Source organism: Bufo bufo, chromosome 2 (genome assembly GCF_905171765.1).
Source record: "Bufo bufo chromosome 2, aBufBuf1.1, whole genome shotgun sequence".
Taxonomy (NCBI): Eukaryota; Metazoa; Chordata; class Amphibia; order Anura; family Bufonidae; genus Bufo; species Bufo bufo.
In genome coordinates this window covers 773,502,659-773,525,593 of record NC_053390.1, presented here as the reverse complement: position 1 = coordinate 773,525,593, position 22,935 = coordinate 773,502,659, and the positions used below count along the sequence as shown (strand labels likewise).

At 42.9% G+C, this 22,935-nt stretch overlaps 1 protein-coding gene across 1 annotated transcript in view; it reads right to left on the bottom strand.

The window, feature by feature from the left end:
• The window catches only part of SLC2A9 (solute carrier family 2 member 9), a 447,321-nt gene that overhangs the window by 362,799 nt on the left and 61,587 nt on the right, over positions 1-22,935 (bottom strand). Inside the window, exons 4-5 of the mRNA XM_040419103.1 lie at positions 22,088-22,248; positions 13,827-13,951 (exon numbers count right to left, since the gene is read on the bottom strand). Of these exons, the coding sequence (XP_040275037.1) occupies positions 13,827-13,951; positions 22,088-22,248 (286 nt within the window). The remainder of the gene's footprint in view (positions 1-13,826; positions 13,952-22,087; positions 22,249-22,935) is intronic.

Here is a 22,935-nt window from a genome sequence, read left to right as displayed (position 1 = left end):
CAGACGGGGAAGGGTAAGCACGGGGCTGAGGGGGGCTCTCTGGGGGCTCTCTCCATCGGGGGGCTGCAAAGCCACAGCAGCCCCCCGATGGAGAGGGAGGGAGCTCCCTGACCGATGACAGTTAACTTTTTCCATACAGCGGTCCGTACGGACCGCGGTATGGAAAGGGTTAAACGGCTGACATCTTCACAGATGTCAGCCGTTTATACCAGGGTGCCAGCAATTTGCTGGCACCCTGGTACAACCACTAGAAGCCAACGATCGTTCATGGGGAGGCGGGCGGGGGATCGCGATCCCGCCTGCCGCACCGCCCGCCTCCCGCAACGCCCCCACCGCCTGCGACACCCCCCCCCGCACCACCCTCCGGCATAAAATCGTGCAGGGGTGCAGGGGGGGGTGAAAAATATTTATTAGCCACTCTAAAGTTTCTGATCCCCGCGGTCAGGGACCGCGGCGATCAGAAACTGCAAAAAGCGCAGCAAACCGCAGGTCTGAATTGACCTGCGGTTTGCTGCGATCGCCGATACGGGGGGGGTCAAATGACCCCCCCCTGCATTGTTACGGGATGCCGGCTGAATGATTTCAGCCGAAATCCCGTTCCAATTAACCCCTGGGGCGCCGGAATACAGATTTTAAGTCAGGACGTACCGGTACGTCCTGGGTCCTTAAGGACTCGGGAAATAGGGCGTACCGGTACGTCCTAGGTCCTTAAGGGGTTAAATTCTGTTGCCTGCTACGTCTTCGGGCTTACGTTTTTAACTTAAATATGCTGCCTGTCACGTTCATCCAGGTTTACGTTTTTAACTCTCTGATTATTAATTCTGTTGCCTGATAAGTCATGCAGGCTTACGTTTTTAATTCTTTAATTTCTGTTGCCTGGCACGTTTCCAGGCTTACGTTTAATTCGTTAATTTCTGTTGCCTGGTACATTTTCAGGCTTACGTTTTTAATTTGTCATTTCTGTTGCCTATCCGTTCACGCTGGCTCACGTTCTAATTCGTTAATATCCGTGACCTGATGTGATGGTCAGGTTTACATCCTTCCTGTGCTTGTCACTACACCCAGGCCACGGAAAAGAAGAAAAAAAAAATAATAATAATAATTTAAATTATATACATACACAACTGCAATGTTCTGGGTACGCCACTGCCAGGCTCATGTGTACTAACTTCATCATACTGTACAATTCAGGTCCGGGGCCAGTTGTTGTTGCATCTTTGTTTGTTCCTGGGTCATTCTTCAGGTACTGTCTAGTCATTATCACTTCGGTGCGCACCTTTTTTCACAGTCCACCCCCTCTTCGTTTAAGTCACATCATCGCCAGCTGTCACTTTCTTTTCAGGTCCACACAGGTAAGCGCTCACACTCCAGTCTTCACCAGCACCACCACTTCTTAAATTTGTTCACTTCACGGTCACGGGTCTCTCTTTTGCTCCAGGGCCGTCCGACCGTTAATTCTGTCATCATTATCTCACTCTCACAGTATGTCTCACCTGTCAGATGTTGAGGAATCCCTATCAATCCCTGAGTCTTACGCTTCCGGCCATAGCAGCTCCATGTCGCTCAGAAGTTGGACAATACCAAAACTGATTAAGGAACTCAACAGGCGAGGGATTCGTTACCCAACGTCGGCTCGGAAGGCGGAGCTATACAGACTCTTGGTGTCCGAGGCAACGGCTCCACCGGCGGAACAAGTCCCCATGTCAACCATCCAGTTGTCTTTGGCACAGTTACATGCCACAATTAACAACATCGCCACCTCTGTGTCAGACATGAAGGCTAGGTTGATCGCTGTAGAGTCCAGAGGACTGTCACCTAGTCCCTCCGCGCCTCCGGTTCCAGTGGCCTCTGCTTCTTGTTCTCATTCCCCAGGTAGGGCCTAATACACGCCTGAGGTAGCTCCGACACATTTTGTCCTGGACAACATCAGGAGGGATATCCTAGAGGGCAAGGACATTAATTTAGCTTCCATTTTCATAGCTACCCATGACACCGTCGATAATAGGACCCTTGCTTGCGGCGACGTTTCCATCATTCTAAAGGCCAGGGACGTCCGCCTCAACAAAAAATTGTCCATCCCGGAATTTGTCCTGGCCTTCAGTTTATACAGGGACATCATCTGTTCTGCCCACCCTGGGAGACGAGAGGAACTGGACACCTACCTGTACAGGGTCACGGATCTAGGCCACAAGTATGGCGGCCATGCCTTTTACGACTACCACCGCTCGTTTTCTGCCAAGGCGGCCGCCACTCTGGCCCAATTTCAGCACACCACCATTTGGGCGTCCATGGATATGGAGCTCTTTTGTCGCCATTTCGCTGGTCTCAAGGCTTTGGCATGTGCTTCTTACAACTCCATCCTCCACTCATCAGATTGGTGCCCTAACGCAGTTCCTCCCGTCTCTCAGGGCAGATTCCTTCCCAGCACCTCTGGCTTCCCGCAGAGACCCGATCCATCCACCGATAAATTAGGCCGCCCCATAGTTTTCCTGGGTAATAGTCAAATCTGTAATATTTACAACATGGCCATCTGTAATTACAATAAATGTAGAGCCCTGCACATTTGCTCTGGTTGCTTTAGAGCCCACCCCCTGACAACCTGCCCACAGCGTTCATCTAGGACCTCATGACTAGCCGGGGTCAACGTGAATCTCCTGGCAGCTCTCCTCCAAGACCATCCCAATCCCCGGTTCGTCCAGTTCCTTGCAGCCGGGTTTGCCGAGGGGTTCCATACGGGTCTGGTCGCTCTTCCCCAGTCCACTTAGGAGGGTCCTAATCTCCTTTCAGCCGCCAAGGATCCCGACTCGGTAGGAGTCTTAATACAGTCTGAGTTAGAGAAGGGATTCCTCATAGAGCCATTTTCCACTGTCCCCTTTGATTCTTGGAGGATCAGCCCTATCGGCATTGTCGCTAAGGCTACTTTCACACTAGCGTTCTGCTGTCCGCTCGTGAGCTCCGTTTGAAGGGGCTCACGAGCGGAGCAGAACGCTTCCGTCCAGCCCTGATGCAGTCTGAATGGATGCGGATCCGCTCAGACTGCATCAGTCTGGCGGCGTTCAGCCTCCGCTCCGCTCGCCTCCGCACGGCTCCGTCCAGACTTACAATGTAAGTCAATGGGAACGGATCCGCTTGAAGATGACACCATATGGCTCAATCTTCAAGCGGATCCGTCCCCCATTGACTTTACATTGAAAGTCTGAACGGATCCGCTCAGGCTACTTTCGCACTTAGAAATTTTTCTAAGTTATTAATGCAGACGGATCCGTACTGAACGGAGCCTCCGTCTGCATTAATATGATCGGATCCGTTCAGAACGGATCCGATCAAGCGCAAGTGTGAAAGTAGCCTAAAAAGTTCTCCAATAAAAAAAACTTCTTATTTACGATCTTTCTGCGCCTCATGGTTCCGGCATCCCAAGCCTAAACTCTCTGATTCCCTCTGAGGAACTCTCCATGTGGTACTCCTCAGTCGATGAAGCTATCATCTCATCCTCCAGGTAGGCAGAGGTGCCTGGCTATCCAAAGCGGATATCGTGGATTCGTTCAAACTGCTCCCCATCCACCCGCAGCTCTGGAGGTTTTATGGCATCAAATAGCAAAATCTTTACTATTTTGCTAGCCATCTGACCTTCGGGTCCAAGAGCAGTCCCTGGCTGTTCGATCAATTTGCGCAGGCCCTGCATTGGATTTTAGTCAACTGCTGCATTGCCCACTGGTCATTCATTACCTGGATGATTTCCTGTTGGTTGAATCACCAGGCTGCAGACCCAGCAAACTCAGGTCCCTTCTCCAGATCTTCTCCGAGCTCAACGTTCCCGTCGCTTCTTCAAAGGTAGAAGGCTCTTCAACGGTAATCAGGGATAGTTTTGGATACCATCAAAATGCAAGCTAGGCTTCCGGAGGAGAAGCTCGCCAAAGTCAGGGAAGAGATATCCAAGGCAGTGGGTTCCAGAGGTTTTACTAAAGTAGAATTGCAATCGTTGCTGGGTATGTTGAACTTTGCCACCAGAATCATGCCACAAGGCAGGGCCTTCACCTCCCGGTTGTTACAGTTGCTTCCATCAGCCCCCGAGCAGGATAGCCCCATCTGCTTAGACAGCCAAGCGTTCGCTGATTTGGCAATGTGGAACACGTTCCTCTCCAGTTGGAATGGGGTCTCCATGTTTGTTCCTCAATGGGGTCCCACATTGGCCACGATCTTCACGGACGCCGCGGCCTCTGCAGGTTACGCAGCAATCAGCGGGAATCAGTGGTTTGCTGGTTCCTGGCCCAAAGTGGTATCTTCAGCGCAGCGGGCTTTGCAGTCTTCCCCTTGCTAAAGGTGTACCCAATTGTAGCAGCGGCCCAAGTTTGGGGCAGTCAATGGGCCAACTCTTCAGTAGTTTTTGTCACCGATAACCAGGCGGTGGTAGACATCATCGCCAAAGGCAGATCCAAGTCACCTTTCATCATGTCATTCGTCCGCAGGTTGGTCTGGCTTTCCCTGTGCCACAATTTTCATGTAACATGCAGGCATATCCAGGGCACACAAAATATCGCCGCAGATGCCTTGTCACGATTTAATTTTCGCAATTTTTTCCAGGCAATGCCGGAGGCGGACCAAGTGGGTTTATCCCCTCCAGCGTTCCAAACATTGGTCATGGATTAAAATCTTACATTGATTCAGCAAAAGGTCTGGTGCAAAAGTCTTTGTCTGTCAACACATCCAGAAACTATAGAACCGGCTGGAATTCGTTCCGCAAATTCACACTCCCTCACCCAAGGCATGATACCGGCAAGACCGCATACATCATGGCTTTCTTGGCATACTGCCATTTGGAGCTCAAACTTTCCTACAACTCCATAAAGTTATACCTGACCGGGGTACAGCATTTCCTCACGTTGGAAGATCCAGACTATAGGTCGATTTTCTTGTCACAGGCGATAAAAGCCACCCTCAGGGGCATACAAAAGAGCAGTGGGGGGACGAGCACTCATAGATAGCCGGTATCAGGAGAACTCTTTAGGAAGTTATCCACATCCCTAGATGGCAATCCTTTTGGGCTCATTTCTAGTACCGTTATCAAAGCGGCCATGTACCTCAGCTTCTACGGTTTCTTAAGGCCAGGGGAGTTCACCAGCTCCTCTGCCAGAGTCAAAGGTTTAACCAGGGGCCAACTGGTCCGGCACAACCAGTAGAAATCAGGTACTTCCCGACTTTCAATGAATGGTGCCTGGTTCAGGTCTTCCAGCAGCTATTGGCGGTGTTGGGCGATTCGGCCCAAGACAGTCGTTTGCTCCCGTTCAAGGTTAAGTCCATCACGTCATCCCAGTTCATTTCGCAAATCCGCTTACTAGTGGCGGGTTTAGGGTATGACCCGAAAACCATTTCGGGGCATTCCTTCCGCATTGGGGCTGCATCCGCAGCTTCAAAGCACAATGTCCCAGCTCACATCATCCAAAAAATGGGTCGCTGGCACTCTTCATGCTACAGTCGGTACATTCCGAACCCTCACATGGAGATATCTGAGGCTTTCTGTAGTTTGGTTTTATGACGTGCTGTGTGTCTAATAAACTCCTTTCTACGCTACCTGGCTTACTTTTTCCCCCCTTATAGGCCTACCCTCGTTCATGGCTAAGGGCACACCACCAGCCATTCAGTCCAGGTTTAAGGTTAGTAAACAGGTCAGGCCTGTTCCCCACTTCTCACACAAGGTCCTCTCATCCGCAGCCATGACCACAAATACAAATATAGAGCAAGTTAGCTAATATAGTGCTATAATCTTTTTTTTTATAGTCTTTTTTTTTTTCTCTTCTGAACTTCAGATTTGGAAAAAATTTACACTATTTAAAAAAAATATTATAGCACTACAGGGTGGGCCATTTATATGGATACACCTTAATAAAATGGGAATTGTTGGTGATATTAACTTCCTGTTTGTGGCACATTAGTAAATGTGAGGGGGGAAACTTTTCAAGATGGGTGGTGACCATGGCGGCCATTTTAAAGTCGGCCATTTTGAATCCAACTTTTGTTTTTTCAATAGGAAGAGGGTCATTTGACACATCAAACTTATTGGGAATTTCACAAGAAAAACAATGGTGTGCTTGGTTTTAACGTAACTTTATTCTTTCATGAGTTATTTACAAGTTTCTGACCACTTACAAAATGTGTTCAATGTGCTGCCCATTGTGTTGGATTGTCAATGCAACCCTCTTCTCCCACTCTTCACACACTGATAGCAACACTGCAGGAGAAACGCTAGCACAGGCTTCCAGTATCCGTAGTTTCAGGTGCTGCACATCTCGTATCATCTGAAGGCAATCGTCTATGCTGTGAAGATACGAGATGTGCAGCTCCTGAAACTACGGATACTGGAAGCCTGTGCTAGCATTTCTCCTGTGGTGTTGCTATCAGTGTGTGAAGAGTGGGAGAAGAGGGTTGCATTGACAATCCAACACAATGGGCAGCACATTGAACACATTTTATAAGTGGTCAGAAACTTGTAAATAACTCATGTAAGAATAAAGTTACGTTAAAACCAAGCACACCATTGTTTTTCTTGTGAAATTCCCAATAAGTTTGATGTGTCACATGACACTCTTCCTATTGAAAAAACAAAAGTTGGATTCAAAATGTCCGACTTCAAAATGGCCGCCATGGTCACCACCCATCTTGAAAAGTTTCCCCCCTCACATATACTAATGTGCTACAAACAGGAAGTTAATATCACCAACCATTCCCATTTTATTAAGGTGTATCCATATAAATGGCCCACCCTTGTATATTAGCTTAGCTAAATTGCTCTGTTTGTATTTTCTCGAATATTCGCTATATTGCTATATATTCTTGTTTTAGAATATGACAAATATATAGCACTATATTTACTGCTATATATTTTTTAATCAACTTCGCATTACGCGATTTTTAGATTAATCGTAATCGCGAAAATAATCTCGAATACGAATATTCGCGAATATGAAACAAATATTCTAGCGAATATTCGCGAAATATCGCGAATTCGAATATGGGACCTGCCGCTCATCACTACTAATGGGTACCTAACAGAACTGCCTCTCCTGGGCTTTACCTAAGCCTACAATGTTCAGGTCGGTGTAGGAACTAATACAATATAAAAGAAGAAGAAGTCAAAGTATAAAAGATACAATGTGTTTCGGCACAGGACTCTCTCCTTCCTCAGGTCTCTTTTCCACTCAACCTATATCATACTACAGATATTGGCTGATGACTGGCTCATGCACCTTTATACCTGCTCTCCAATCTTCCCAAGATGGCTGGACCATTACACAAAACATGCACTTCTACCTTTTGTGTCACCCCTATCTCCTCATAGATTGTAAGCTCTTGCGAGCCTTGTCTTCATTCCTCTTGTTCTAATTATTAGCTTGTCTTTAGGCTACTTTCACACTTGCGTTTGGGGTTCCGCTTGTGAGATCCGTTTGCAGGCTCTCACAAGCGGCCCCGAACGGAACCGTTCATCCCCAATGCATTCTGAATTGATAAGGATCCGCTCAGAATGCATCAGTTTGGCTCCGTTCCGCCTCCATTCCGCTCAGTAGGCGGACACCAAAACGCTGCTTGCAGCGTTTTGGTGTCCGCCTGGCCGTGCGGAGCCAAACGGATCCGTCCTGACTTACAATGCAAGTCAATGGGGATGGATCCGTTTGACGTTGACACAATATGGTGCAATTGCAAACGAATCCATCCCCCATTGACTTTCAATGTAAAGTCAGGACGGATCCGTCTGACTAGCAATTAAACGTAGACTTTTTTTTTACATAGAATGCAGACGGATCCGTTCTGAACAGATACCATCGTTTGCATTTATAGGTGTGGATCCGTCTGTGCAGATACCAGATGGATCCGCACCTAATGCAAGTGTGAAAGTAGCATTTAGCTATGTTATTTATGACTGTTTGTACATGAACCCCTGAACTGTAAGAATATGTTGGCGCTAAATAAATAAAGATTATTATTATGATTATTCTATTATTACAACAATGCTGGAGTCTATGTCATTGTGATTCTAGAATCTATGTTATCACAATACCGGAATCTATGACATCACAAGGCTAGATTTTATGTCATCATCATGTTTATGTTTATTTCATGACAATGCTAGAGTCTATGTCATCACAGTGCTGGAGTCTATGCAGGGGTGCACCGCCAATCAGGCAGCACCAGGTAGGGGCAAGTGGAGGGCAGTGAAAAAGGCCATTGGCGATGAGTGCTTACATTGTGGAAGCGTTCATCTCTGCATGTTCAACTGTATCGTTATATTAACCAGTATGCTGTGTAGCTCTATATGTAATGTTTTCCAAGTATGCCTTTAACAGTAAGGCTGGAGGGCTGGGTCTATGTCATCACAATGCTGAGGTATATGTCATGACAATGCCTGGGTTTATATCATCATAGTGCTGGGGTCTATGACATCACAATTCTGGAGTCTATGACATCACAATGCTGGAATCTATGACATCACAAGGCTAGATTGTATGTCATCATAATGTTTATGTTCATTTTATGACACTGCCACCTTCCTCTGGCATCTGAGATGTTTTTATCTATTTATTATTTATTTTTTTATAAATTTACTTAATCTCCAGTGCAACCATCCATATTTTTTCTTCGCTAAAAAAGCAATTTCCCAAACGGAAACCAAACAGATCCCATTATAGTCAATAGTAACTGTTTGGCTCCCTCCCGTGTCAGTTTTGTGCCAAATTCGGGACTTCTGTTATTTTCACTGTTCTTCTCCATTATAGCAAATAAAAAGGCTGATGTGAAAGAGTCCTTAGCGCCCCTGGGCTGTTGCATTTCTGCCACCAGAGAGCGTATCTATTGAGTGAGCATATCAGAACATGAAGACCCGAATAGAAGATCTGGAGGAATACTATTCACGTGTCTGTCAACTGGAATCAATCTGATGCCACTTTATAAATAATAACCCTCGTCATCATCATCCACTCTACGATGCTGGTATGATTCTGAATAGTTCTCCAAACAGATTCAGGTCTGATAGACCTCCGAATCTTTCATACATCTATTTTGTATATATTTAGTGGCACACAGATGGACATGTACTTTAAGTATAATTGACCCGTGAGGTTTGTTTTCTTTCGATGATAAGATTCTACTTGACAAACAAAAGAACAAGCGAAGCTGCGGAGTGTGGTGTAGGAACAAAGAGAAATAATAATGAGACGTGGTTTGAAGAACAGCAGGAATATTTCTCAAGGGTAGATGCATCCCGGGTGGTATTCAACTGTCTTGTTGATAAAGCCCAAAAACATTGTGTCTCCAATGTTTCTGTATTAAAATTGGAGAAATCTTCCAAAATACACATAATTGTCATCATATGAAATTGTCCTTTTTTTGTTCGGACAACAAAGTGTGAATATTTTCTGTAAATTGCAGACATTCGAGCATCTTGCCTTCTGCTATTTTAATTACTTTTCTATGTTTGAAATACTTGTAAAGAATCTTTGATGACGTTTTTAATTTTCAATGTATTCCATATATTTAACCAAAAGATATAAAATCCTGCAGTTTTTACACTGACCACTATCTTTTATAATTGGTGCCACTTCTTGGTTTATACAGATCACTTTACTGCAGTTATCTGCTTATCCTCCATTCTAGTCCTGCCTGTAATGATATTACCTCCGTGTATAGAGAAGACAGGATCCACCATTCACGATAGATGATTGTCAGAGCTTATCTATTCTTTCCTTGTACAATGATCTCTGCACAGGTCACAGAGCTGGCCTAGAAGACTCTCCCATAGAAGTCAATGAGGTCCTCTCCTGACCATTGTGTCTATGGATCATGGAGCTGCCATATAGCAATTTTCCTAATGCTTTCTAGACGCTGTGAAGAACAGATAAGGCAAGATGGCTGCCCCCATAATCATGTTCAGGATATGGAATAAAAAAAATCAGCAATAAAAACATTTTAGAAAAAAAAGGAGATGTGTTACTATCTGGTTTTAACTGGCAGATAAAATCTTTGGTGACGCGTTTCCTTTAGTTTGGATTTCTTCTCTGTCTTACAATAGACAGTAGAGTACTACATTGGTATGGGCCAAGGTCAAGTACTGTAGATGTCCACACCACTGCCTTTCTACTCAGCATCTAAACATTTAAAGGGAAATTCCATGTATTTTTAATGCTGCTTAATTTGTATCAAACTGGCCCAGCTAAAGATCCTCTGCTACATAATAATCGGCCCAAAAGGGACTATGAGATGATTCACAGATAATCTATTAGATCTTATTGATGATGTGTTCTGTGTGTACATTGATAATAACTAAGATGCAATGCTATTTAACCCTTAGAGGACATGGCGATTTTCCATTTTTGAGTTTTCATTTTTCATTATCTAAGCAAGAAAAAGTAGAAATTCTAGCAGCTTGTCCTAAAATGTAGATTCTTAATTTCTTTTTATACATGCAAAAAGCATACAAAAAGAAGGCATAGCCTACAGTTAGAACCTGTCCTAAGTCACGGCATGACTTTTTTTCAACTAAGGGCTCATTCACACGACCGTTGGTGTTCCGTTCCCGTATTGTGGACTGCATTTGCAGATCCACAATACACGGGCACCGTTCCATTGTTATTCTGCATCATGGATGCGGACCCATTCATTTCAATGGGTCCGAAAATCCGGAGATGCGGAACGGTACGGAATGGAAGCATGGAACGGAACACTACGGAAGCACTACGGAGTGCTTTCTGGGGTTCTGTTCCGTGCCCCCACACCGCATAGAACATGCTCTATCTTTTTGCGGAATGGAGGGATCGCGGACCCATTCAAGTGAGTGGGTCTGCGATCCCAATGCGCCTGCCCCACGGAAGGTGCCCGTGCAATGCGGCTCGCAATTTGCGGTCCACAGCACGGGCTTCACACGGTCGTGTGAACGAGCCCTGAGGGTAAGCTGAATTGGTCTCCTTCATTTTTCATTTTTTACTCCCTGCCTTCAAAGAGCCATAACTTTTTTATTTTTCCATTTAGAAGCTGGAAACAATTGAAAAAAAAACTTTTGAAAAATGTTTTTTTTCTTTGCATTGTCATATTCTGACCTCCATAACATTTTTATACTCAGGTCTATGGAGCTGCGTGATGGCTCATTTTTTGTGCGGAGCATGACTTTGTGATCAGTGATTTATTCCATTTTTTGGGGGAAGATGAATTGGCAAAAAAACTAACATTTAGATTTTTTTCTATTGTGGCGTTCATCATACAGACTAAATTAAGAAGAAGAAGAAGAAGAAGAAAATCTCTTTATTGTCCCTCAGTGGGGAAATTTTGGCATAACAGCAGCAATCCCATTCACAACAGAGTAATTAGAAATTAAAGAGTAAAAATACAAGAAAAACATAACACTATTTACTTAAAAAAGTCACTACTGGGTTTCTGGAAACAGTGGTGGTTATAAATCCTAACCGCTGCTGGGAGGAAGGACCTCCGATAACGTTCCTTCGTGCACCTAGGATGCAACAGTCTGTCACTGAAGGAGCTCTCCAGCTCCACAACAGCTTCATGCATGGGGTGGGAGACATTGTCTAACAGTGAGGTTAATTTTGCTAGAGTTCTTCTGTCACCCACCTCCTGCACTGGATCAAGGGGACAACCTAGGACAGAGCTGGCCTTCTTAATTATCATATGTTTATATTTTAATAGAGTTTTTTTTAGGATGCAGCAGTGCTTATGATCTTTATTTTTTATTGTTTATTTATTTTTATTTTATTATGGGGAAAGGTGGTGATTTAAATTGTAATATTTTTGAAACTTTTTGAAAAATATTTTTAAACTATTTTTTAAACAATTTCTTTCCCAATTTTCTTTAAATTTTAAGCCCCCACTAGCTTTGTAAAACTATGCATGACAACATATAAAAGGTGATTGAGCAGGAGAGGTGATGATGGGCAAGAACCGAATAACAGTGCTGTCTACACAGGAATGTCTCTGGTTTGGCTGGACATTTTTGTCCAATAGTATCAGTGTATAAATAACTGAATAGAATAAATTCGGGGAAATCTTTTCTTAGAACTTTATACTGTGCCATTCCTCTTCTATTCCTCCTAAAATGGTATGAATAAATCGACATCTGGGTTTTACGAGTTGGGAGTGTTTCCCAACACAGTCTGTCTAATCGGTGATGCCAGTGTCAGATTGTATAGGGACATGCCCCTGACAAGGAATTGTGTTCATACATTTCTAGAAGGAATAACAATGCTAAAATGGCAAGTTCCAAGAACAGATACTTCAGAATTGTTATTTCATGGGAATACAAGGAGTTCCTAAAGGAGACGTGTCAACAAAGCTTACAAGTTCCCTTTAAAGCCTTCTTCACATTAATATTATGACATTGATAAGGATCCCATCAAAAGGGAAGATAATGGGTCCCAGGGGACAATCGATTACCCTCTCTGCCCACTATTGCAGACGTGTTTTCTCTGGTACATTTTGCTGGCTGAGAGGTGAAGAGTTACATGTGGATTCCTGGCTTCTCAGACTCATGTAGAACCTTCATGGGAATCCAAAGGTGCTGCGATAAATCATCATCAGAACGAGGGTCCTAATAGGTGCATATGCCCCTGCTCTCTTCCATTTAGTGGGTCATCATCAAAAATACTGAGCCCTTGATGTCAAATAATCTTTAAATAATTTGCCATCGAGGTCTATAGATCTTTCTTTTATATATTGTATTCTGAAGGTTGACCTACCAACAAACTGATTGACACCTTGGCTTGGTGACCACCATGTGCGTACTTGTAGATACATGTACTACAGTCACAGGATGTTGGGTCTAGTATTTACTCAGGAAGCATGAGAAAATTTTATAAGAATTAATGTAGCTTCATTAAAAGACAAGATATAAAAGGTGCTGGTCTGGAGTAAAAAAAAAAGCCTGTAAGCTAGGTGTGCAGAGGCGTGCACAGATCTCACAGGCCCCAAAGTAAAATCTAGTATGTAGAATAGGACTGGCCCAAGCTCTGACAATAATGGACCTAATAAAACAGAGCCCTTAAGGTTCAATATCCACAGGGCTCTCAGAATCCTTTCCTCTGGTGGGCCCAAAGGACTTCAGTCCGCCGCTGCTAGTATGGGTCCCCAGGCCCACCCAAGTATGCATAGGACAATCACTCCCAGGCAACGCAAAGCGCAATGACTCAGATTTCTGACAAACTTCCATTTTCTTTAAATTAAGTAGAAAAAAAATGTATTTAAAATATTTTTTAAAAGTTGCCCTCTCCCTCACGCACTTTTTCTGACTTTCTGTTGGAAAAAGGGGAACATGTGCACTATATTTCTCAAAGTATTTACACCAGAAAACTGTCAAAAATACATTGATAAATCTGCTTCGTCTCTGTCACAAAGCTGGCTGGCTGCACCACCACTAGGGGGAGCTCAGTGCATAGAAATTCCTACAGTTACCCTTTACTGGAAAGGAAGCTGAAATAATATCTTTGCATTGATCTCCCCCTCTTCTTGTTCGGAATCCTGCCGGTTCCCACTATAGTCAATGGGCTCCAGTGATGAACGGCTGTATCCAGCTAGTCGTGATCCAGAGAACTCCAGCAGGCTGTTCCTCTGGCAAAACAGCCTGCCGGATTGCTTCAGCGCATATGTGAATCTAGACTAAGTCTTTTGAGTAGCATGTGTAGATTGACTGTAGGTAATATGCTGTTTTAGACCTATGTCCGATGCAAGTTGAATGAGACTTTCCTGAAATGCTAGAAAAATGTTGGATATGCATTTCCGTGTCTGATAATTACCCACTGATAACCAGGATAAAATTGATGACAAGACTAATACTTTACCTCCATCAACTCCCATCAGAAAGCGACCAAGAATCATCATTTCAGGAATCCCCGCTAAATTTGCTAATGACATCAATAATGCCGCTACCAGTGCAAATAGGTTGTTAATGAGCAATGTCTTTTTTCTGCAACACATAAGAAGAAATGTAAGATGTTAGTACATCCAGCAGAAGTTTCAGACGTTCCCATACACAACAGGCTGCGCTGTATATTACATGGTTTTCTTTATTAAACATAGAGAATATTTTGACAGTTTGCTTCCTTCTGGAGGAGAGCTATTTTTCATACTTTACCCATGGGACTTTGCTACTCTTAGTTCAATCTGCCTAAGGAGGGTCAGTACCTTTTGTTAAGCTGTTCAAATATACATCTAAAGCACCCAATCAGTCCTCCGCTTTGCACTTTTACAGCGAGCCTCTGAGGATCTGGGGCAGAGGATGGGAGAGGTAGGGGCCCTGATGAGATGTCGTGTCATGATGTAGTCCCTCAGGTTCTTGCTCCCTGGGGATCAGTGCAGTGGAAAGATGGTTTGAAGAATCAGGCCGGAAGTAAACTATAAAAGTCTCTCATTATTGAGTTTAGGAATATAATTTGCAGTGCAGATTTTGGCACCAGATAAGGCGGTATGGTGGCTGGTTGTGTGGATATTTTCATAGCATTTGTGGATATACGTGTGTGATATAGGCTTGTTGTTAGTCTGGCCTGAATGTTAGCTAGGTGATGGGTGTGTGAACTATAGTCCCTCACCTGCAGCAGGTTCTGTAAAGCTGTGATTTTGCTGATTATTGTGCTGTCTTTGTACACTGAAGCTTCTTGGAAGCAGTGTTCTTGATTCTGTGAATCTCTCTGGACTGTTAGTCTCACAGGAGAATCAAGTAACAAGCTCTAGGAGTATGAGCTCTGCCATGTGCTTCCTTCCTCCACTCTGAACTGGAACTCCTCCTCCTCCTCCTGGCTGGAAATAGGACCAGTCCACTCTTACCAAGAGGGGAGGAAGAGGGTGATTAGCCGTGTTTCTGCCAACCATTGCCAACCATTCCTTCACTAGCTGGAATGAACGGCCTAAATACATTAAAATACACAACAATACATAATAAACATTACATCAATTGCAGATACTCATCGGTCTGGGGAACTGCACTTTTTATAGGAGGAAAATGCCAAATGTGTATTATAGCCACGCTCCTGCCACTGACTCTTGCACTAATAGAACCTCCAATATCATCATGACAAAAATGTACATTATGGGGCAGCAACAGACAGCCACCCATGATTTATTTTCATCATTAGTCACCAACTGGTTAATACTATACAGCCCTATGCAACCCCATGGTTACAGGCTACAAAAAAACGTAGTCTGATCCTGCAGTCACACTTTTCCAATAGTGATGAGCGGGATGTGCCATATTCGATTTCGCAATATTTCGCGAATATGCGATTGAATGTCCGTCTTATATTCGTCGAAATGGAATCGTCATTATTCTATTTATCGCGACTAATATGCGATTTAATTATTTGCGTATTGCGATTTTTTTTCTTTTACTTTTGTTTAACTGTATAAGACAACTTTCCTATTGGTTGGCTATGGCTATTGGCTAATATGTGTATTTTACGAATATTCGCTATATTGCTACATATTCTTGTTTTAGAATATGACGAATATTCTAAAAAACAAAGTTATAGCAATATAGCGAATATTCGTAAAATACACATATAGACTGTAATTTAGCTAATCTAGTGCTATATTTTTTTTTATAGTCTAAATTTTTTTGTCTCTTCTGAACTTCAGATTTGGAAAAAATGTACACTATTAAATAAAAATACTACAGCACTATATTAGCTAAATTGCAGTCTATATGTGTATTTTACGAATATTCGCTATATTGCTATATATTCTTGTCTTAGAATATGCCGAATATTCTAAAAAACGAAGTTATAGCAATATAGCGAATATATTCGTTATTTAGAATATTCGTCTTTTTTTTTTCAATGTGTACTGTTGTTCCACTTTGGCATACTCCTCCCCGACAAGCGTCCCCGTCACCATGGGAACGCCTGTGGGTTAGAATATACTATCGGATCTGAGTTTTCACGATCACAGGGAAAACTCAGATCCGATTGTATTTTCTAACCCACAGACGTTCCCATGGTGACGGGGACGCTTGTCGGGGAGGAGTATGCCAAAGTGGAACAACCGTACAGATTGGAAAAAAAAAGACAAATATTCTAAATAACATTTTATTTTCCATATTAAAACATGATTCCTTCCTGCTTAAGTTGCTTGTGGGCCAATGACTCATTGACCCACAAGAAAGAAGCAGGGAGGAATCATCTTTTCAGATGTTAAAAAATGCCGAATATTCGATATAGCGAATATATAGCACTATATTCAAAATATTCGCGAATTAGCGAAGTTGCGATTATCACGATTAATATTCGCTATTCGAATATTCGCGCTCAACACTATTTTCAAACTGCTCACTAAATCTTTCTAATCTACACATATGTCCATCCTTAACTTATCTCAAATTTGGTTAAGGGCTTCAGTTTATCATGAAACAAAATTAACACAATGGGGGTCATTTAATATAACGCCTGCACAGGGGCATAGCTAAAGGCTCATGGGCCCTGGTGCAAGAGTTCAGCTCAGGTTCCCCTTCACTCAGTGCTTTGTGGCAAGGGGCAGGGGTGCACCCAACCTTTCTGCTGCCTGAAGTAAAAATTGAAACAACACCCCCCTCCCCCATGTCAAATTCTGAACCAGGCCTTTCCCTCCAGCCCTACTGGTAAAGACATACTTGGAAAACATTACATAAAGAGCTACAAAACATACAGCACCACTTACCTCTTACACTCAGTGGCGTCTCCTCTGATATAGATGTTTTTGTTTTTTTGCGCCCGGCAAATAGTGCCCCTGACACTAATAGTGTCATAAAGTGTCCCCCAAAAATAATTGTGCTAAGCTGATACTGTGTCAGGGTGCTCCCCAAAATCCTAATAGAAATAATTATCTGCCAGAGTGCATAGTGTTTACAGTGGCACAATAATAAGAATGTCTCCATGGTGTCTATTCTAGTAAGTTTCCCCATATCCCCCCAGTACTAATACTTCTCCCTATAACATGTGCCTATAATGTGTGCCAGTACAAAAACAACCCATTTTAATGTGTGCCAGTACAAAAATACACACTTATAATGTGCACCAGTACATAAAATACCCCATTATATCGTGCACAGTACAAAAAAATGCCCCTTACCTTTCAGATCAGACCCCCATTTCACACCTCAAATCAGACCCCTATATCAGACCTCAAATCAGACTCCCATATCAGACCTCAAATTAGACCCCCATATCCATATCAGACCCAAAATTAGACCCTCAGATCAGATCTTCAGATCAGACGCCCCCATATCAGACCTTAAAATAAATAAATTCACTTACCTCTCCTGCTCCTCCACCATTCTCCAGGTCCAGCGTCTTCTCCACAGTCGCTATCCCTGGTGTTCTCCGCGCCCGCGCTGCACTGTCACCTGACTGTGTGCAGCGCCAGGTTATAATGCGCTCCCTACGTCCTGGCGATGTATGCATCAGGACAGTGCAGCACGAACCTAAGACCTGGAAATCACTGACCAAACACTGATGTGTGAATGAGGCATAATGGCATTATCCTGGCAGCACCTTGGTTTTTACTCTTCAACCCCAATACAGGAATCTGGTCTTTGCTGCAGGGGAACCAGAAAGCTACCTCTTGAGATAGTCCCAATGTAGTTGGCGGCTGACCCACGAGGGTCGGAGATACTGGCAATATTTGTGGTCAGGATTTGTATTTAAGATACACTGGAGCAATGAAAAAATGGCATACAAACAAGGACATAGCATTTAATTTTATTTAATTTTAGCCTACACAATTTTTAAATGATAAGGATAAATAAAAAAAAAAACTGTGAAAAAAGCCATTAAAAGTGAATACACTGTCAGTTACTCATGGCCATTTTGCATCAGTGCGTGTATCTATTTGTTGTAGTCTATCTGTTTTAACAGCCGTTTGTATCCAGTTTTATTTTAAAAAAGGGATGAATTTCATTGGCTTTTTTTAACATTCCAATCCCTGCAGTGTCCTCAGTACACATAATGCCCCCACAGTGCTCCCTGGACATCAAAAGGCCCTCATAGAGCCCCACTATCAATAATGCTCCCCATAGTGCTCCCAGTATAAATCGGGCAGGGCCCCCATAGTGCCCCCTCCACTATCAATAATGTCCCCTTTATTGCTCCCTACTATATAGATTTTCGCCCCTTAGTGCCCCTCACTATATAGATTTCCTCCCCTTAGTGCCCCTCACTATATAGATTTTCCCCCCTTAGTACCCCACAGTATATATACTTGCTCTGCTTAATGACTGCCACTATATATATTTGCCCCCCTTAGTGTCCCTCAGTATACATAATGGCCCACTTTCAGTAGTCCCACCCGTGTTGCCGACAGATCCTTTTTCAGTGGGAAAATATCTGAACCTGTTGCATGCTAGGGAACACTTACTCGCACTTGATGCACCAGGACCATACACTCCAGCGTCGTTACGTCACATCATGTGACTTTATAATAGTGGGAGCATCAGGTTCTGCTGTTTCCAGTGTGGATCAAGTGTTCCTTCACATGAATTAAGTGAGTAATTTTTTTTGTAAAGGCTCTTTTTTACATAGTGTACCTATTTTAACGGCTGTTAGACGGGCGCACTTCTGTCTAAACGGCCGTTAAAAATAGACCTTTTTTTTTTATAACGCTATTCCATAGACTACAAAACAGCCGCGTGACAGCCGATAAAACATTTATGTAAATAAAACCCAAGGGGGTCATTTACTAACAGAAATTCTCCTAATTTTGGCATAATTCTGATGCAGATTGAGGCGCAAAGAGCATTTGCGCCACAATCTGCGATTTTTCCCCTCTCACACCAGGTCTAAAAAATGGGGCATTTTCCCCGCCTGTTTTAAGAGTAGAAAATGGTCTAAATTGAAGCCAGCAAGGAAGGTGGAGTAGATTCAGACCAGTGGTGATGCGCTGAAGTTATGTAGAGGCCGGCGCCTCTTCATAACCTCTGCGGATTCACTGCCAGCGCAGGGGTCATTAAAACCGGCGTCTCATAAATGTAAGTACGGTATCCTTAAATATTAGTGCTCTCACAGTGCCACGTGTGGGCTGTTCCAGAAACACTTTCATGCTACTTAGCCTCCTGCACACAACTGTGTCTGTTTTGGGATCCACAAATCACGTACGTCTTAGTTTTTTTTTCCAGTATAATGCGATCACGTCCTAGTCATTATTAAAAATGGTCATATTCTGTTCTAACCTATGCTATTAATCAGTCTATGCCATCGCTAGGTATACATTTTTAGACGGCCACTTATTTCAGCGACAGTTGTTATTACCGCATATTATCATAATGTGACTGTGAACCCTTTTCTGAATGTGAAATCTTCCACACCTGTCACTACCCATGCTTCTGTCTGCTGAGTATTTGAATAGAATCTTTGTGCTTTGACTCCAGATCATGAGTATGACCGCCATGTGGTGGAAATGCGTTGGTCCAGGACTTTTACAGGAGATCATGTTTTAATATTTCTTCAATAAATTGGATTTTATTTCACACTGGATCATTTCCATTATTCCTTGCAACAAGTATCTGAGCAGACAGATAATTTAAAGGGGTGGTCCAGGTTCAGAGGCTGAACCCTGATGTATCCCTATCTTCACCCCTCCGGCCCCCTAGACATGAGCTCCGGAGCATTTCATGCTCCGATGCTCTCCTCTGCCCTGCACTGTATAGCACAGGACAAATATTTTTTGGTTTACAATGGCACACTGCTAGGCAGAGGCTTTTGCCTAGCAGTGTTCCCAGTGACATCACCGGCTCTGATGGGCGGGCTTTAGTGCTGCCCTAGCCGTTTTACAGGCTAAGGCAGCACTCAAGTCCACCCATTAGTGCCGGTGACATTACTGGGCTCACTGCTAGCAGTGTAGTATTGTAAACAAAAAATTTTCCCCGCTCAGGCCAGATCTAAAAAATTGGGTGGGATGCAGGCGGGGAAGGGGACCGTCTCAATTATCATTTGCTACGCCTGTTTTAGGCGTAGAAAATGGTCTAAATGTAAGATAGCAAGCGAGCTGTCTTACATTTAGAATTGGCGCTGGATGCGCCAAAGTTATGTAGTGGCTCGCACCTCTTCATTACTTCGGCTGATCCACCGCCAGATATAGAGACACCCATAAATTCTATATTGAGGTCTAATCCAGTACCATATTGGTGGAATGGGGGACATCTATATATCCTATTGGACAAAACAGCTTGAGACCCCTGCAGCAGAACTTATTCTACCTCTTTACCTTGTATGCTGATGTACACACTATACTTTCATGGTGGTATATTGAGGACTACATCTAGGGATTATACAGAGACATTTTGGAAAATATACGGTACCTTTTGAATAAAAGAATGTGTAACATCTATTTACTTGATATGCATACAGTATGTGCACTTCAGTTTTTATGCTGGAACTGTATATCAAGGTTTATATTGAGGCAAAGGCCCCTTAGTCTCCGTAGATTCTTCTTGGATCTGATTTATCTGAATATGTTCTTTGGTAGGATCATATGTGGTCATCTCCTTACGATATTGATCCCCTGATGAGCTAATAGTATTGGGGAAACGCGTTGGAAGGTTTCCTTATCTAATTGCCAACCAAATGTATGCGATTCGTGATCACACGGTACCATTGTTTGAGTCATCATGTTTTGTATATATGTTGTCTATTAGTGTTGGGCGCGAATATTCGAATAGAGAATTTTAATCGCGAATATCACCACTTCGACAATTTGCGAAGATTTAGAATATGGTGCTATATATTCATATTATCCAATATTCTAGATTTTTTTTTTTTCATCAGTAACCTCCCTTCTTGCTTGTGGGCCAATGAGAAGGCTGCAATGTCTTTGTCAGAGCTTAGCAACATCCCTAGCAACCAATAGGAAAGTTGCCTACCCCTTACTATATAAGGACCTCCCTAGCAGCCACTTTCTGTAGTTTTATGGAGTTCTGAGAGAGAGACAGCAGTGTCATTGCGGTGCTCCGTGCTTTCCTGTGTCATTACATTGGATAGTTAGTTAGATAGTTAGTTAGTTAGTTAGCTTATATATATATAATACAGATAGTTAGTAGGAGATAGTCAGTGTGGGTTAGATCGTGATATAGTGTAGCTGATAGGTTCTGCTGTCCATACATACATGTTACAGACATAGTGCTGTGATGTCACAAGTTCACAACAATACTTAGTGCACCAATCAGTAATATGTTGTCAGACCTGTTAAAATGTGAAGTTGCGCATCATTAATTGCCGATTTGCGCAATCGTGAATATATTGGAGCACTCTATCTGCATATAAAGCTATTGTGATGTTCTTCCGTGCCAACCATTTTCTCCAGAAAACTTCTAGCAGCTTGAAAAATGTAGCAACAGTAACCCACTCCTGTATTGCTTGCGCAATACGTGCATATTACATTGCCAATTTTTGCAATCAAGAAAATAATCTGAATAATATATGATGAATATTCGCCCAAATATTGGCGAAATATTGCAAATTCGAATATTGCCCCTGACGCTCATCACTATTGTCTATGTGATACCAATTGTCAGATCCCAGTTGTCCATGAGTAATAGAGCGTCCCCTACACCTTAGGGCTCATGCTCACAAACTTATTATTGTCCACATCCGATCCACATTTTTTCTGGGTTAGATGTGGACCCATTCATTTCAATGGGTATGTCTGTTCCGTGGCATCTGCAAAAATATAGAACATGTCCTATTCTTGTCCATATTATGGACAAGGAAAGGACTGTTCTATTATGGCCTGGACATTCTGTAAAATGCGTAACGCACATAGCCGGTATCTGTGTGTTGTGGACCACAAAACAGGCAGTGGTTGGGTGCATGAGCCCAAGACTTTTTGGTGGGTAATTGCTCTGACTGTCAAAAATGATGATGTCTGGTTAACACTGTTAATTTCTATGTGGTTTTTGGAGGAACTAAACCAATTCTCATGTCCAACTTTGATATCAACAAAAATTTCATTTTAGGAATTCTGTGATTTCTATAGGTATAACAAATATAAATAAAAATCTGAGATATGCTATACTACAATCTAACTGAGAAGCTCTGTAGTATTATTTCATATACTGCGAGTATAAGGAAATAAATTCACTTACCTTCCTAAGTTATTCACCATTGGTGTGACAATAAGAGCCCCTGTAAGACCTCCAATAGCAAAGATGGACACAGTAACAGACCACATTATGGATATGACGTTGCTGCTTACGGGGTGGTGGTACCTCAAGGACCAGCTCTCATTATATAGTTGCCTTATGTACTGTAAATAAAACAAACTATTATACCATCATAACAGAAAGGGTTAATCCATACTTAGCTAAAACTAGGCCTCTAGAAAGACAGGTTCTTTGGGTCACCGATTCAAGCAGATAGGGATGAGGACACGGCAGTAGGCTGAAGTGACAAGTATGACCAGGATCGGTGTGCAGCTCCACTGTAGTTTATATAGCTTCTGGTTAGTGAATTGGGAAGTCTACAACACAAATTGCTGAGCTTTCTAAGGAAATGCTTCACAAAAGTATTGCATATGAGGATCTAAGTGCATTGTGAAGTTTTTACTTTCAAATAGAGTTATGATTTATTATGTTTTTACAGTGGTTAGAGGCAGCTCTTTTATTCCATATTTACAAGAGCAGGGTCCAACCACTCAGGGCACCCTTGCTCCTCCTGCTTCCTCTACCAGTCCTTTTCTCTCCTTCTTGATTGACAGTACCAGGTTCCTGTACAGTCATCATGTCTGACTCTGTCAATCAAGAAAGAGAGGGAGGAAGCAGGAGGGGCAAAGGTGCACAGAGAGGCTTGGGTCCGCCCTTGGTGCATTTAACTGCTCATTTGCATATGGATTAAAAGTACTTTTTCTCCAGAATGAAGCAATGGATCACTTAGTTACATAGTTACTTAGTTACATAGTTAATACAGTTGAAAAAATACATAAGTCCATCAAGTT